The sequence below is a fragment of the Crinia signifera genome, chromosome 1 (assembly GCF_055691185.1).
Source record: "Crinia signifera chromosome 1, ASM5569118v1, whole genome shotgun sequence".
In the NCBI taxonomy this organism is placed as follows: Eukaryota; Metazoa; Chordata; class Amphibia; order Anura; family Myobatrachidae; genus Crinia; species Crinia signifera.
Genome location: NC_139217.1, coordinates 189,642,245 through 189,657,912, shown reverse-complemented (window position 1 = coordinate 189,657,912; position 15,668 = coordinate 189,642,245). Strand labels below are relative to the sequence as shown.

The 15,668-nt window shown below is 39.7% G+C and overlaps 1 protein-coding gene across 1 annotated transcript in view; it reads right to left on the bottom strand.

Moving 5' to 3' along the window:
- The window catches only part of STPG2 (sperm tail PG-rich repeat containing 2), a 575,709-nt gene that overhangs the window by 391,313 nt on the left and 168,728 nt on the right, over positions 1 to 15,668 (bottom strand). The window contains exons 9-11 of the mRNA XM_083179066.1: positions 14,266 to 14,425; positions 8,372 to 8,532; positions 2,743 to 2,835 (exon numbers count right to left, since the gene is read on the bottom strand). Of these exons, the coding sequence (XP_083035192.1) occupies positions 2,743 to 2,835; positions 8,372 to 8,532; positions 14,266 to 14,425 (414 nt within the window). The remainder of the gene's footprint in view (positions 1 to 2,742; positions 2,836 to 8,371; positions 8,533 to 14,265; positions 14,426 to 15,668) is intronic.

Sequence of the window (15,668 nt, the reverse complement as noted above, 5' to 3'; positions counted from 1 at the left end):
AATAAACGTACTACTACTACTACTACTACTACTTAAAACGCCTAGTGTGTATGCTACTTAACATTTGTATCTGAACTAAATATCCTGATATCAGTGGGTTTTTTTTAATGTACAGTAGCTTGCAGATTTGTATATTACCTTTCATTTATTTATAATACATTGTGAGGAAACAATCACACAACATGCAGGCCAAAACAATCTGCAAGACTTAGCATTTTTTTAGATGAATAATTGTTCCTTCCGGAAATGTAGAACAATTAAAATGAGCTTATGGAAGTAGAGCTAAAATATCATTTCTGATTCTTCTGAAAAAGTCTAAATAGGATTAACTTGTAAAGCTATGTTTAGCTTCAGGCCGGTTCAAAGAATTGTTATCAACTGTTGCATACGGCTGAGAGAGATAATTTCTGCAATATTTATTTTATTATTTTTTCGGAGGAATGCCTTATTGTCAATGTACATTTTGGTTTGTTTAGTTTTGCAGTAAAATGTTTCTTTCTGCTTAAACTTATACTGTACAATGAAGATTAATTTGTTTCAGTCTTTCTGTAACTTTGAAATAATACTGAGAACACACAGTATGCGGGGTTGGAATTGTTCAGTTTCTGTGTAAACTCTAGTTTCGGCTTTTTGAACTCTTCCAAAAAATCCCATAGCAATGTATGGCAATGGCATTGTTTTATTTAAGACAGTGGTTCTCAAACTCAAGACCCCACACAGTTCACGTCAGGTCACCCGACAGGTGCACTTATTACTGACTGACACATTTTAAAAGATCCACAGTGGGAGCTAATTATTTCACTTGAGGTTCTGGGTGGAGACCTGCAAAACATGGGCTATGTGGGGTCCTGAGGACCGACTTTGAGAACCTGTGATTTTAACAATGCAAAGTGACTTACAGTATCAGGGATTAGCATGTTAAAGTCATTGCTGGACAGCAATCCGGTGTTACCTTTCTATGGGGTAAATGTAGTAAAATAGGAGTTCTATTGAAAATGGGATATTGCTATGGGCAACCGATCAGATTCTATCTACTATCTTCTAGAAAGTGTTAAATAAATAAGAAGTAGATTCTGATGGGTCGCTATGGGCAACATCCCAAATTCAATTGAACTCTCCTATATGTCACCAGTGCCATAGTCCACTTTTAATGTAAGGGAAAGAAAAGAATAATGCATTGCATTAATTAGTAATACCCTCAATCATGCTTGCCTACATTTTTGAACTCCTGCCCTGAAAAAGCACGAAAGGAGTTTCAGCCAGATGGGTGGATCTTCATATTTGCGTATTTTTAACAAAAATTTTTTTAACAAAAAATGCATCTCAGTCGCATCACAGTGTGACTAGGACATTCCAGGAAAATGATAATTAATTTAATATATGACACATGTCATGTACACACAACAGTATGTGTGTGTGACTGAGTCTCCGATTCTGTATATGAATACTACTATGCAGCACACATTCCATTGTGCTCTGTATACCAGTAGTTCCCAAACGTTCTTATATCCTGGCACCCTGGAGCATCAATATTTATTTTATAGTACCCCTAGGATTAAAGTGTTTTTTTTTATTGATTAATTTAAAAGATAATAAGTGAATTGTCATCATTAGGTTCAATTATGTGGTGGCGTACAATTGTGCATGTTGACATAATTTATGATTGGAAGCCACCAGAACTGGCTTTGCTGATCCTTTTTGACCATAAATAATTAAATTTGGTCCTGGACCTTCAGCCCAAGGCATCCCTGCAAGGCCCTTGCAGCACCCCAGGGTGACCAGGCACACAGTAGACTGCAGCAGAAGCCTTTCTGAACCCTCCGCAGCAGGAAGAAAGGGAACTACAGTAGGAGCCTCTCTGGACCCACTGAGCAGGGAGAGAGAGAGGAGACCTTAGCAGCAGCCTCCTTGGACCCTCCGCAGCAGAGAGAGAGAGAAAGGAGACTGCAGCAGGAGCCGCCCTGGACCCTCCACAGCAGGCAGAGAGAGAAAGGAGGCATTTAGTAATCATGCCGCTTTGTATGACATTATCCCAATACAACAGCTATTTTACATATGCTTTCTACTGTTTCCGAATAGCAGATTCCCTAAATGCTTTTTAAGTAACAAATATCCTTTTTACAATCTGCACTATTTGCACCTATATTTCTGCTATGATAAATACTGTATATATCACAGATTGGGCAGTGCAGGTGTTGTCGGGATCCCGACTGCCCGGACTCAGACAGCGTGGGGAGTGCATAGAAGCCCCTGGCAGGCTCGCTGCACTCGCCACGCTTCGGGCACAGTGGCTCGCTATGCTCCCTACCTATTCTATTATCCCTCTATGGGGGTCATGGACCCCCATGAGGGAAAATAGCCATGGCAGTCAGGACCCCAAATGTCTGGGTTTTAACAGTCGGGATTCCGACGTCGGTGTAATGACTGTTGGAGTCCTGACTGTCTGTCAGTAATTCGGCACCCGGCAGTGCATGCTTCTGCTTATCACACAGCAGCAAAGGATATTCCTGCATTATCCATCATCCCAATAGATGTGTACTCAGTGCATGTGCTGGCCTCTTGTGATTAGACTGTATCACTGTATGTATATGTATGGATATATATATATATGACTCATGATTATTTATGTCATCCTGCTGTGCTACAGGTTTCTCCTGACTCCTTTTTATAAAAAAAATATTCATATAAGAAATAAACAAGAAACTCTGAAGGTATATAATGGGGATAACTTAATCACCTTACCTTTGCACATATTTGAGTATTGAGCCTCTCAGTTCCTGATGAAAACACAGATGTTGTTTGATTCTTGTAAGGTTCCTCATTTCTAACTTTGACCTACAGAACAAAATTGATACAATTATCAAATGAACAATTAATAGGTTGTACAACCTAAATATATATATATATATATATATATATATATATATATATATATATATATATATATATACTTCCAGTATATTTATTACAAAACAATCTCATATTGCAGACTGATAAATTCAAAAGCATAAGATTGGAGTATAAAACAGCTAAATGGATAAGAACCAGGTTACAGGACAGAAAACAAAAAATTGTAGTAAATGGAGTGCACTCTATGGAGGAAAATAACTTCAAAAAAGGTTGAGATTGCCTAGAGCAGTGGTTCCCAACCTGGGGTACTAGTACCCCCTGGGGATACTCTGCAGACCAGTTGGGGGTACTTGAAAATAAAATTGGTAATGGCGGAAGATGAAAAAAAGTATTTTGATGGCAGAAGAAGAAGAAGACCCATTGCTATGGAGAGGAACCATGTTGTGTCACTTATGGTTCTGTCTTCAGTGTCATCAGCATCATCAGTGTCTCCTGGTGCTTTTGCCTGACCAGAAATCCACTGGGAGTTTCCCAAGCTGCCCTCAGACATCAGCAATCATCTGCCCTGCACTGACACAGGTGGAAGAAGCAGCGGCATTAATCCTACAGGTGTAAGTGGGAACCCTGGAGACAATACACAGCCAGCGGCCCGACACGGAAGGGCGCGATTCCTGTCCGCTACTCCTTAATATAAGGACATGCATAAGGGTACGAATACTGCTCACTTCCTCTCCACTCATAAGTACTGTCTATATTTTAAATTGACAGGAGGGGGTATTCATCAATGAAAAGCCTAATCAAGGGGTACGGGAGAGAAAAAAGGTTGGGAACCACTGGCCTAAAGGATAAAAAAAAGGGGGCACACTAGACAGGCCAAGTGGTTCTCTTCTCCCATCAAATTATATGTCTAAAATTCCATCCTGTTTTAAAGTAACTCCTGTAGCCATATATATATATATATATATATATATATATATATATATATATATATATATATATATATGTATATATATATATATATATATATATATATATATAAACACATGAGTGTAGCCACTTCTAGTGTAACCACTAGAAGTTCACATAAATATTTTCCATAAGTGAATAAACAACTTAAATGTACTTATTATTTACATAAGTTATTTTAAGACGCGTTATTGTGGCAAGTTTTTATTTGAAGTGTTTGGATACCAACCAAGTATGCATTTGACCAAGCTACATTTACATAACAGGTCTTAATAAAATATAATATATTCTGTAATATAATATTATATTCTGTAATATATTCTATCCAGCAATCCTATCTCTTTTCAGCTGTGTCTAAGCCACGGCTTTACTTTAGGAGCTCCATTCATACCTATAATATGATTTTTCTATCTTTATCATCCGTGTGAAGCATCTATTAATTGAATCATGTTAGTTCCTTTAAGAAACAATGTCGTTACAATATATAACTATTCCTCAAAGAAAAATTCATTTTCATAAAGATTTCATTTGCTGGCTCTATTCAGACAAGTCTCTGAGGGGATTACATCTGAAATCCGTTCTGTAATAGAGTGTGCTTATTGCTTTTAAAACTGGTTTCTGATCATGCATCTAAACAAATGACCTGTGATATGCCATTGTCACTTAGCACCCAGCGGCTATTGTTATGGGGTTGGCTGTAATCAGGCTTCAGTTCTATTGAGTTCAGAGGCACACAGGAAACATAATGAAAAGCATATAAAGGACATCTTTCATGTAGTTGTATCTGTTATACAATAAGCCATATCATCATATGGTTTTCTTTTTACGCTTTGTTTAATTCACTTGCGTGACATTTTACATTAGACCCGTAACAACTTAGCCCTTAGATTGTACTTAAAAGCAGTTTTATACCCCTTTTTTAGACTTTTGTTTAAAAATTCATCTACCGTAAAAAAAACACCTTTGTTGACATAAAAAAGCTCACATTTGCATGTAAATGTGGTTTCCAAGGTTTTATCACCAATAAAAAGCAATGTTCTCAACCTACATACACCTTGTGAATGTATTTGGTACCGTTGACCTCAAGACATTATCCAGTTGAATTGTGTTTGGATCCAGGGTGATAGGGGAAGAGGAAATCATCCATAAAGAAAGTATTCATCTTGCCAGGGTTCAGCATTTAAGCAGGCTGAAGACAATGGTCATGGACAATGGTCACTGTAGACACAGTGGTTAGGCATGAAGAGGAGTGGATTGCAGCAGCTCATCACCCAGTGGCTGTATGCAAAAATGCAAGTAGAGGTACAGGATGCTTGAACGGGTGTGGTACAGGGGACCAACAGTCAGGATCCTGACTGGCCGGACCCAGACAGCATGAGGAGCCACCTATTCTATTCTCCCTCTATGGGGGTCGTTGACCCCCACGAGGGAAAATAGCAGGTGGCCGTCGGGAACCCGGCTGTCAGTGTTTGGACAGTCGGGATCCCGACATCGGGTAAATGCCTGTCGGGATCCCGAATGTCAGGATCCCGTCCGGCACCCGCTTGAACAGCAGTAACACAAGTAAAACATTGTGGTCTTTTTGAGCTAATGGGGAGACATCTATCTCCCACTATTCAATTCTTCATTATAACACGATAGTACTTTTATCAATACCAGAAGGCATTCATTTGATTTCATGGCAAAAGCCACGGACAATTAGATTTAGAAAGAATACTGTAGCTCCCAGGAATTTACACTCTGAATGTGAATAATTATCTCAACGGCATTGCAGAAAATATCTCTCCTGGGAGCAATGTGGGATTATAGAATGAGTTGGACACAAGTCAATCTTACATTTCTTAGTACTACAGTATGTATGCTTTGTAGCCAAGTTAGTACATATCTACCTGTTCAGAGTCATATGGATCTCTACCTGTGACTGAAGGGCCAGAACTGGATGATAATAGGGAGTTTGCATGTGGGCTAAGTTTACTGATGGTGCATATATGGTTTTGGGTTTTCTGAGATTGTGCAGAAAACCATCTGATTTTGACAGGGTTTATGTAAATGTGCAATCAGAAAAATAATTGAAAACAAACTTTATTGACAGGGGTGTTGCGATACACAAAAGTGTGTACAACTTGGCATACCAGCAATGTACTGTAGTTAACTGAATTGCATCCTACAGAGTCTGATATGTAAAACACAATGGGCCTTATTTTGGTTCACTCTTTCTGACAAAATCCTTCTTAGATGGACAAAACCATGTGCACTGCAGGGGGGCAGATGTAAAATGTGCAGAGAGAATTAGATTTGGGTGAGTTATTTTGTTTCTGTGAAGGGAAAATACTCGCTGCTTTATTTTTACACTGCAATATAGATCTCACTTTGAAGTAAAACCCCACCCAAATCTAATTATATCTGCACAAGTTACATCTGCCCCACCTGCAGTGCACATGGTTTTGCCCATCTAAGAAGGATTTTGTCAGAAAGAGTGAACTAAAATAAGGCCCATTGTTATCTAAGTAACAGTAAATTGATAATAGTCGAATTCATGAGCAAACAAGATTGCTAAGACATTGCGCATCCAAAGGCATGAGAAGGTATACATTATACCCATTGTGTGTGTTGGTCAACAAGTCTCAATTTTTAATACAAGTACCTTTGCTGGCCAGATATGGCCTTGTCCCATGTTTGGAAGATAAGGGGTTCCTACTGCGCTCTACCTCTGGTGGGGGGAAGATGGGAAGGGTATGTGCAATCCCCTGGTTGCATATATTGTATAGTGAGGTGGAAGTAGCGCTTTCAGGACATGGAAGAGAGGGCGAATGGAATGAAGAGTACAGGGTGGAGGAGAATGAGGATTATTGATGTATTTGTAATAATACACACCACTCATTATTATTACACATACATCCATAATGTCCCATACTCCCTCTAGCACACTGGCAATGAAAACAATAAATTACTAGCACTGTGTATGGTCTATCTAATTATATTTTATTATGGTAAAAAAACAAAAGAAAAGTAGTGACAAGAATTTGTGCGCAAGGCAGCCTGGGTACACTTCTAAACCTGTAACACAGTGGTGTAACGACTGTAAGGCAGCCCCCACTGCCACTTGGGGGAGCAAGTGGCAGCGGGGTCTGTGTGGGCACCAGGCGCTGGCACCCGCCCAGCGCACTGACATGCTTGCTGGGCACTAGACGCGAGTCAGCCACAGCACCGGCGCGGCCGTGACAGGGACAAGATGCGGTCAGTAGGAGCAGCTCTGGGAGAGAAGGATCTAATGCCGGGCACCCAGACCAGTATTGACAACTGTTTAGCAGCACAGTGCCAGACCTCTCATAGGAGCCGCAGATACTGTATGTGCGGACTTTAGTTTAGGATTTAGTTGCAGAACTAAGTGGACTTACTGTAGCTGCCATTGCATGTATTATGTGCCATAGCAGCGATGTTTATGCATAATACATAGTGTCACCCTTGTGCTGCATAGGGAATACTTAGGATCTGGGGCACCAATAGTGAAATCCCATGTTTCCTAAGTTTGATGGATGAGCTGGGCCAAGCTTGGTTATACTTCACTGCCAAAAAAAACTTATTAATCCAGTTTTTATTTGCCCCTATAGGTGTGTTTTTATAGAGTGACCATCTGTTTGTATAAGGTGTTTTTTTTTTTTAGAGTTATAAATAAGTGCATTGCAAATTATTGCACAATGAGGCGTTACAGAAATGTTCTGGAATTCAAGTTGTCTCCCTTCTGGTGCATATACCATTGAGGTTTATTAATGGTGAACTTGGTGTACTGTATCTGGCTTTTTCAAAGGTTTTTCAATGTGGCTCAGACTATTTTCAATGTATTTTATGTGGTTCTTGCTTTATATATGAATGTGTGTGCATAGAAACAATGTGACTTTCCCTATATATTTTGTATAGATTTTGAGACCCCCAGGTGCTGGTTGCGCAGTGGGGTGATCACACTGTGCACCACGGAAGCAGTACTGCACAGATTCCTCCTGTTGCATGTACGGTAAAGAATACTCTATTATCGTCATTTATCCAGCAGCAGCGCAAAACTTCAAGTTACGCCACTGATGTAACACCTTACATACAATACCATAAAACAAAATACATAGATTGTTCCTAGGCACCAAAAAAGGATGCTGTCCAGGCAATTCACTCTCTGTGTATCCGTTTATGTTGGTCCACACTAGGTAGACATAAAACACAAACGGAGGGATACTGTTGTCACCACTGGCACTCCATTAACTTTCCAATGGGGGTGTAATATGAAATGGAAAACAAATCAGAAGGTTTACAAAGCATTACAGAAATAAAGTAATAGATGGTAATAAAAGCAGGCATCCCTGGTATGTCTGTTGTCCTATTGGATCTAATCCTCTGTGCTGTGTTCCCCTCCAAGAATTTAAAAATTTGTTAGTTTAGATTTCAATTTTAAAATATTTACATACTGACACCATGGTCAGGATGTAATGAGAGATAATTTTGGTCCGTTTTTTTGAAATGTCTGATTTTTAGGCAAAATCAAACAATATTGTGTAGAAAAACTTACATCATAGTCAGCTGGACCTGGCATCCACACTGCATCTCTGTTTGAGATAGCCAAGGCGCGAGTAGCAGACGTTCCAAATGCGCCTTTCGAGTACTCCTGATTTGCTTTCTTGAAGCTTTCATTTGCAACACCATATCTGAATATATCATAACATCCGGGTCCTGAAAGCAGGGTGGACAGGGTTATTATTTTTATTTTTTTATTCTACAGCAACATTAAACTTTAAGAATTTTAGGAAATAAGTTGCTAGTGGAAGATTTCTATCTTGTTAATCAAAGCCATAATATATTACAATCGGGTATTGTAGAACAATTACAGTATATTCCGTTGTAAAGCAATGCATGTGAAAGACATATTATTTTTAAAAAATAGTCATGTAATACGGTAAATGTAGACTTTGGATATGTACTGCAAGGCTTAATAAATACACTAGTTGCATATAAACTGTTGTGATTATGTTATCAATAACAAGAAATTGTGCAACATTGAACCATCTTTAATATTTATTGATTGAAGGTACAGTATGGGAATTATCTTTCACTGAGCAGAGTGAACTGCAAATGAACCCAAATACAGCTGGTGGGGGATCTATGTAACAGGAAGCTTTATACAAAGTCCATTCTGACAGCCAGCATTGATTGGAAAGATAGATAATGGCAAAAATAGTGTAAGTTGTAAATTCCTGAAAGGGTATAAAAACGCATACGTCATTAAAACTCAGACTTGTGAATCTTTATGTTGCCGGCAATGAGGTGGCCACTAACTCCTTAATCCAGTTACAGGCTGCTCCCCCCACTACTTCTGGAATTTTACATCCCTGCAAATATAATTATTATTAATTACAAGTTTTGGCAAAGTACATGCTTTTATAACTATGTTCAGTCCCAGTTGATAAATCAAAAGCTAAAAATGTTTGCAAAAGAACCCATGTTTGTACAAAGCCGGTCCTAGGGTCACGTGTGGCCACATGCAATCAGACCTTAAGAGCAGAAATTTGACTTTGGGCCTTTACAAAATTTGATTCAGAGTATGGAGCAACTTCATTCATTCATTTTCCTAGCAGGTGAGGTGCCAGAGTAATTGACTTCACAGCTTTGCTGTAGTGTTCCCTTTACAGTATGAGTACTTGTCTATTTCCTCTGTGGGCTATTCTGCGTAGTGAAATCGCATTGCATCGCATGCAATTTTGAGGTGCGGTGCGATGTGATGCAATGTGATTTTTCATTGTATAAGCACCCATGCGATGAGATGTGATGGTACTTCATTTTAAAAGCATAAATGCACACCCTCACTATCCACGTCACCCCGAAGTGTGCTATCCACGTAATATCCACGTCTGCCTGGAGTTGACTTTACAAAGTGTGGCAAGCGCAGCGAGCCACTGAGCCCGAAGCGTGGCGAGCACACCGAGCCCTGCGAGGGGACGTGGATTACTTTACATGGTTTTGTCCATTTGAGAAGGAATTTGCCTTTGCCAGTGAACCAGAATAATCCCATATGTACATATAGTAAAGTCCTTATACCTTGGAGAAAACCACTTGTTCGTTATACTGTACTGTCTGTGTTCTATGTAATGCAAGTTCTAGTTAGTCATTTTTATATTCATTATACCAAACAATTACTGTGATAGAATACTCTAGCTAAACTGATGGTCTCTAATGTAATGTAGAGATCTGTGCAACGTCTATTAGCAGCTGATGATCTGGCTTCAGCTGCCTTAACTTCTTATCTTAAAGATGGTGTGCTGTAGCCTCCCTTAACCCTTACTAAATTTTATGGCAATACAGAAATTACAGAGGTTTTTTATAATTAATCATCAGACAACATCTTGCAAAATTCTCTACTGGTATATAGAATTTGCTTGTTAACTATACCTGTGGTAGAACTCCCTGAGGGAATGGAGACATTGGTATCTGGGTGCCAGATGTCAAGGAGATAAGCAGATGCTGAGGATTAAATCTAGTGCAAGAGCCAGAGTGGTCACCACTGGGACCCTGGACTGATCAGATAGCCCCCCAAAAGAATGATTCTCTTCATTGCACACATGTACCATTGGTAGATCTGACATTCCGACACTGGGAAGTAATAAAGTATATTGCGATGACATTACTTACTCCTTTGTCTCCCTCAGCTGTGCTACTGTGCATTCACTGACTGGTATGGGGGGGGGGGGGGGGGGTAGGGGGGGGCATCATCTATTTTGCCTCCAGGTGCCTGGCATTAACTTACATCCCTTTACTGTATGGCCCTTGGGAATGCAATGATACTTTTTTACATGACTGTAATAACTTGCTCAGAACAATCTTTGATGAACTTTGATGGGTCTCTCCAGCTGTTGGGTTAATTTTCCACCTAAGACAAGGCTTTCACTCAGCAGGGGAATAAGAAATTCAGAATCTACATGTCAGAAACTCAATGGAATAATGAGGCATTAATAGCAACCTTCTGGCAAGGTCTTTTTGACAGTGTAATAGATAAATTGGCCTAGAGTCAATTACCCATTTTTTCTGTTTATGTTACAGCGCATCTGTTATTCCAGGTGACAATAGAAATAGCAGTCTCTGAAAACTAATTTCTAAATAACTAGTCTTCTTCTTTACCACTCCTGTTTCACCACTTAATAAACCCTTGCAGGTTGGTAGAGTCCCAAAGAACAGGAATTTAGATTTAGAAAAAATCTTGTTTTTATTGTTGTGATATTGGATACATCTTTCCTCCTATACTAAGCACTCAGTCAATTCAAGAAATGGAAAAGTCTAATTGGGTTCTCCGGTACAACAGATTTAAGAGTGTCATCCAATGTTTGTATAGAAAAATCTTTTTTTCTTCTTAATTGGAAACAAATGGAAAACGCATATTTCTGGAGAAATACCTGTAATAGTTCTTCTGGTTATCCCTTATTGTGAATTATTAGTGTATTGTTTGATTTCTCATGAAACTTTATCCGTAGTTTCATTTATTTATTAACTGACCATTAAATATTGTTACTTTTATCTACAAAACTATTGCATTCTGCAAGTTTATGAAAGTTTTAGCAGTTGTACTGTAGGTGGTTCGATGATCATGAGATAAATTTATATCAATAGAGTTCTATGTGTTAGTAAATGTTAGACTATATTAATTATAGTTAATTAAGTATAGTAGTTGAGTATCCCGTATCCAAAATGCTCGGGACCAGGAGAATTTTGGATAACTGATTATTCCGTATTTCGGAATATTTTAATATTTCAATTATGTATTTTGAAGTATCTTGCATTTATGCTGTATAAACACATAAAATACACACAAATATATTTTATTACCACATAAAATACACACAAATATATTTTATTTGTTCAAAAAACAAGGTTTCAAAACATGAAACAAAATTTGTGTACTATCTCAGATATTGAATTTGAATGCCAAGCAATCATTTTCTTGCACATATATAGTGCCAGTTACATATCATGTCACCAGTAGTGCCGTTACAAATGTCCCTAGTGAGTTTTTAGCAAAAAAAATATTTTTTTTTCACTTTCTGGAATGTATGGTTTTCGGAATAATTCGGATATCGGATACTCGGATACGGGATACTCAACCTGTACAAGTTATTTAGAAACAATTAAATAAACAGTGCATTCCCATTCCACACAAAATACTTTATATATACGCCTGCCATAGAGCACAATGTTCCTTCCAAAGAGTGTAATTCCAAATATAGGCCCTTATTCTGATCTGTGCGGAAATTCCCGCATTCTTACGGAGCGGTCCGCACGCCACGGTGTTTTTCCGCATGCGGCCATCGTCCGTAGAAACGCCCACGTGTCCTCCGCATTCGGACGGACTCACTCTTTAAGAACAGGGCGTGTTTACGGACGACATACAAATCATGCGTGTGCGGGAGAAACACTCCGATTCGGCACGGTATTACAGAGTATTACAGAGTATGCTCGGGAATACCGCATCCGAACGGGAGCCAAGCGGTGCTACCGCACGTAAGCGGAGGATTTCCGCCAAACAACCCACTATGAAGTATCTTCTGCAATACATCACATGACCCACTTATTCAATTACCTATCCTCATAAACTTGACTGTGACATGAATATAAATAAATGTGTTTACTTTACCCAAAATGTGTGGTTTCATGAGTACATGTCAAATACACATGTGTATTGCTAGTATTAATATTCTGTCATGTCCATTGTTAGCAGTTTGAAAGTGTCTGACAAGTACAGCATATGTGGGTGTTTAGTACGGGTTCCTTGAAGCAGCAATGGTTTCAATTAAAGCACTGACAAGCGTCCTATTAGTGAGTAATGAGTAAAGGAGTAGATTCTATTGGGTTCAGGTGTTAATGGTTGTAGTCATTAGGCGTACGTTCGCCTACCGCATGAACGAGTGGTGTCCGCAAAGCAATAGTACACTTGTGGACACCGCACATTTCTGCCCTTTTTTCATCGCGTGCATTCGGAGTGGTTTCCGAATGTACGCCCCCCAACATAAGTGTACTCCCCCGTGTCCGCCCATGTTTCCGCCCCGTTTTGCCCACTTTGAAACTACGCCCATGTGTCATTCCGCATGACGCCCATAATACGCCCCTATTTCCCGACTGATAGCGGTGAACAGTTTTGGACGGGATTTGGCCGAACTGGTACCGAGTCAAGGCGTGGCACATGCGCGTAGCGTTCTCCACGCATGCGCAGACGTCATAAAGACGCGATCCGTAAGTACGCGGTAAAGTCCGCATCAATCAGAATAAGGGCCACAGTGTTGGTCCATTTGCAAAATTCAGCACATACCTAGTTCCCATGGCAGTACAGTATGTTTGTATATAAAAACCAGAAACAAGAAATAGTTATTCCAAAAAAATAACTCAATAGAATTCAAACTAAGCTCATGCTTTTTATCCTTGATTCTTACAAAATCTTCTAAATTTTATATTAGTTATTTTCATTACTTTTTAGTATTGAATTTTGGAATAAAAAATTTCCACCACACAAGTAATTATCGATGGTTGGTATTTTGTGAGATCTTTGCAACACACTGTGAGTGTGGAAATCAAAATTACATACTTGGTTAAAGACTCTACGCATAAAAACCGCACCGGTGAAGTGACCAGTGCTTTGTGTATGCTAGGTAAATGGTGAAATGTGAGAATGACAGAGTTTTGATCAAATAAAATGTAAATCTGAAAGGTCATGGTAGGATCCGCAACATTTTAAATATTTATTGCAACACCTTTAACTGAGAGTTTTAAGTTAATGGTTGGCTCTAAAGATTACCCCATACTGCTTGTCTTAAACTTAATCGAATACTGTAAATAACAACACAGATAACGCAACTGTATAAATTGGGGGGGGGGGGGGGGAAGGTCACAGCCAAATCTAGTAAATAAAATTAAAATTGAAGAGATAATCATGTTGGCAAAATAAGCAGTGCACCTCGGACATAGCCCATATATTAAGATCTAAATTACAAAATTATGGTAGAGACTCCCCCTGGGCAATCTGTCTTGGGTAGTATCAATGCCCCTTTACTAGCACAGTGTGGTCCCTCCGTAAGGTCTGGTCCTCCCCTAAGGTAGTGACAGACGTGCCTCTCTCAAAGGTTAAGCACTGCCCTCATCACCACTGTGCCTCTCCTCTTGGAAGAAAAAAATATTATTCCTAATTCCAAGGACTGACTACCTTGAACAACAACTTGCAGGTGGGTGTAAGGAATCCAAAACTGCAAATAAGAAGCTGCTTTCTTGGGCACAATCTACCTCTACAGAAAATCTATTAGGCTCACATCTATGATTGACACATAAAACCAACCAATCCATCATGTAAACAGAAATCCTGCTCTCAAACTTATGCAAACTTCAAGAGTTTTTTCTTGTAGTTGCAGCTTTATGCATATATTAATGGCTTACCTGGTGTTCTCTGCATCTTTGCATCTTGAGTAAATCGGACTGAAGTGTGTCCAAATGGTGCCTGTGTCATACTTGATAGTTTCTTCAAAGACTCAAGTGCTGTGCGCTGCTCATTATATGTGCCTGGGGCCGGGGTGAGTGATTTCACAGGTAGAAATCGCTAGTATAGCACAGAAAAAAATGCTGATTCAAAATTAAAAATAGCTGGTTGCTATGCAGCCAAGATATAATTTAGTGACATTAATGTACTGCAAAACAGGGGAATATGTAGGTGCTGTAGAAAATATAAAAATTAACTATTAAACACTTTATTAAATTACTTGTATGTAACAACACAATGATCAGTGTTCATCACACACACAGTATGGATTCTTTAGTTAAAGTGAAACAAGTATATGAGTTTTACGGAAACAGATCTCAAAGTTAAAGAGCTTCTGTAAAATTAATTAATTATTGACTTTTAATTGTTTTACTGTCAAACTACTTTATGGATTAGGGGTACTTATGTAGTAGCCGGGTGCCCAATTTACATAGGTACGCTTGCGGAAGGAAATCGCATCGCATGTCCCGTTTTAGTGCCATGCGATCCGATTCGATCTTAGTACTTTATATGTATACAGTACTGATGTATGCATATAAAGCACCGTAGCTATGCTTTGTGAATAAGCTTAAGCTACGTAAATAGCGTAGTCAGTCAGAAGTTGCGTAAGTTCTCCCGGTCACTCACTCTGAGGTGATAAGGTGTCCGTGATGGATGCCACTCAGAGCTCTTCCACTGTTACAGTGACCGGTGTTCACAGCATTCACAGCGCAGGCATGGCAGGTGAGCAGATGTCGTTCACCCTGCCGACATCAGAAGAGGAGGTGCTGCTTTTTTTACAAGAAAAGCATTTGCTGTACGTTACGCAGACTTGCGTTAACGGGCTTCCGATGAGGGTCTCGGTGAAGGAAAGTCTGTGGCGCTGCCACATCAAGTCCTGCCGGAAAAAAGTCACTGTTCGAGCAGACATTTAGTACCCTGGACGACGGCTGATGAACTTACAAGTGTCGTGTACTGCCAGAGGGCGTTAAATATGTTGATTAAGACGACGGTGCAGTACAAAGCCCTCATGAGGGAGGCCTGCACCATGGATCTGCTGTCACAGCCGCAGACCCAAATTGGAGGCCCTGGATTGGTGGTGGAGGTTGATGAGACCCTGTTTGCGAAAAGGAAGTATGATGTCGGGAGGATGCTGCCCCAGCAATGGGTATTTGGTGGCATATGCAGGGAGACAGCCGTAGAAAGGAGAGAAGCCATGACCCTTATGGCTGCCATCACCAAGAATGTCGCCCCCGGGTCCATTATATACTCCTACTGCTGGAGGGCGTATAATACGCAGGAACTACAGCAGGCCGGCTATGAA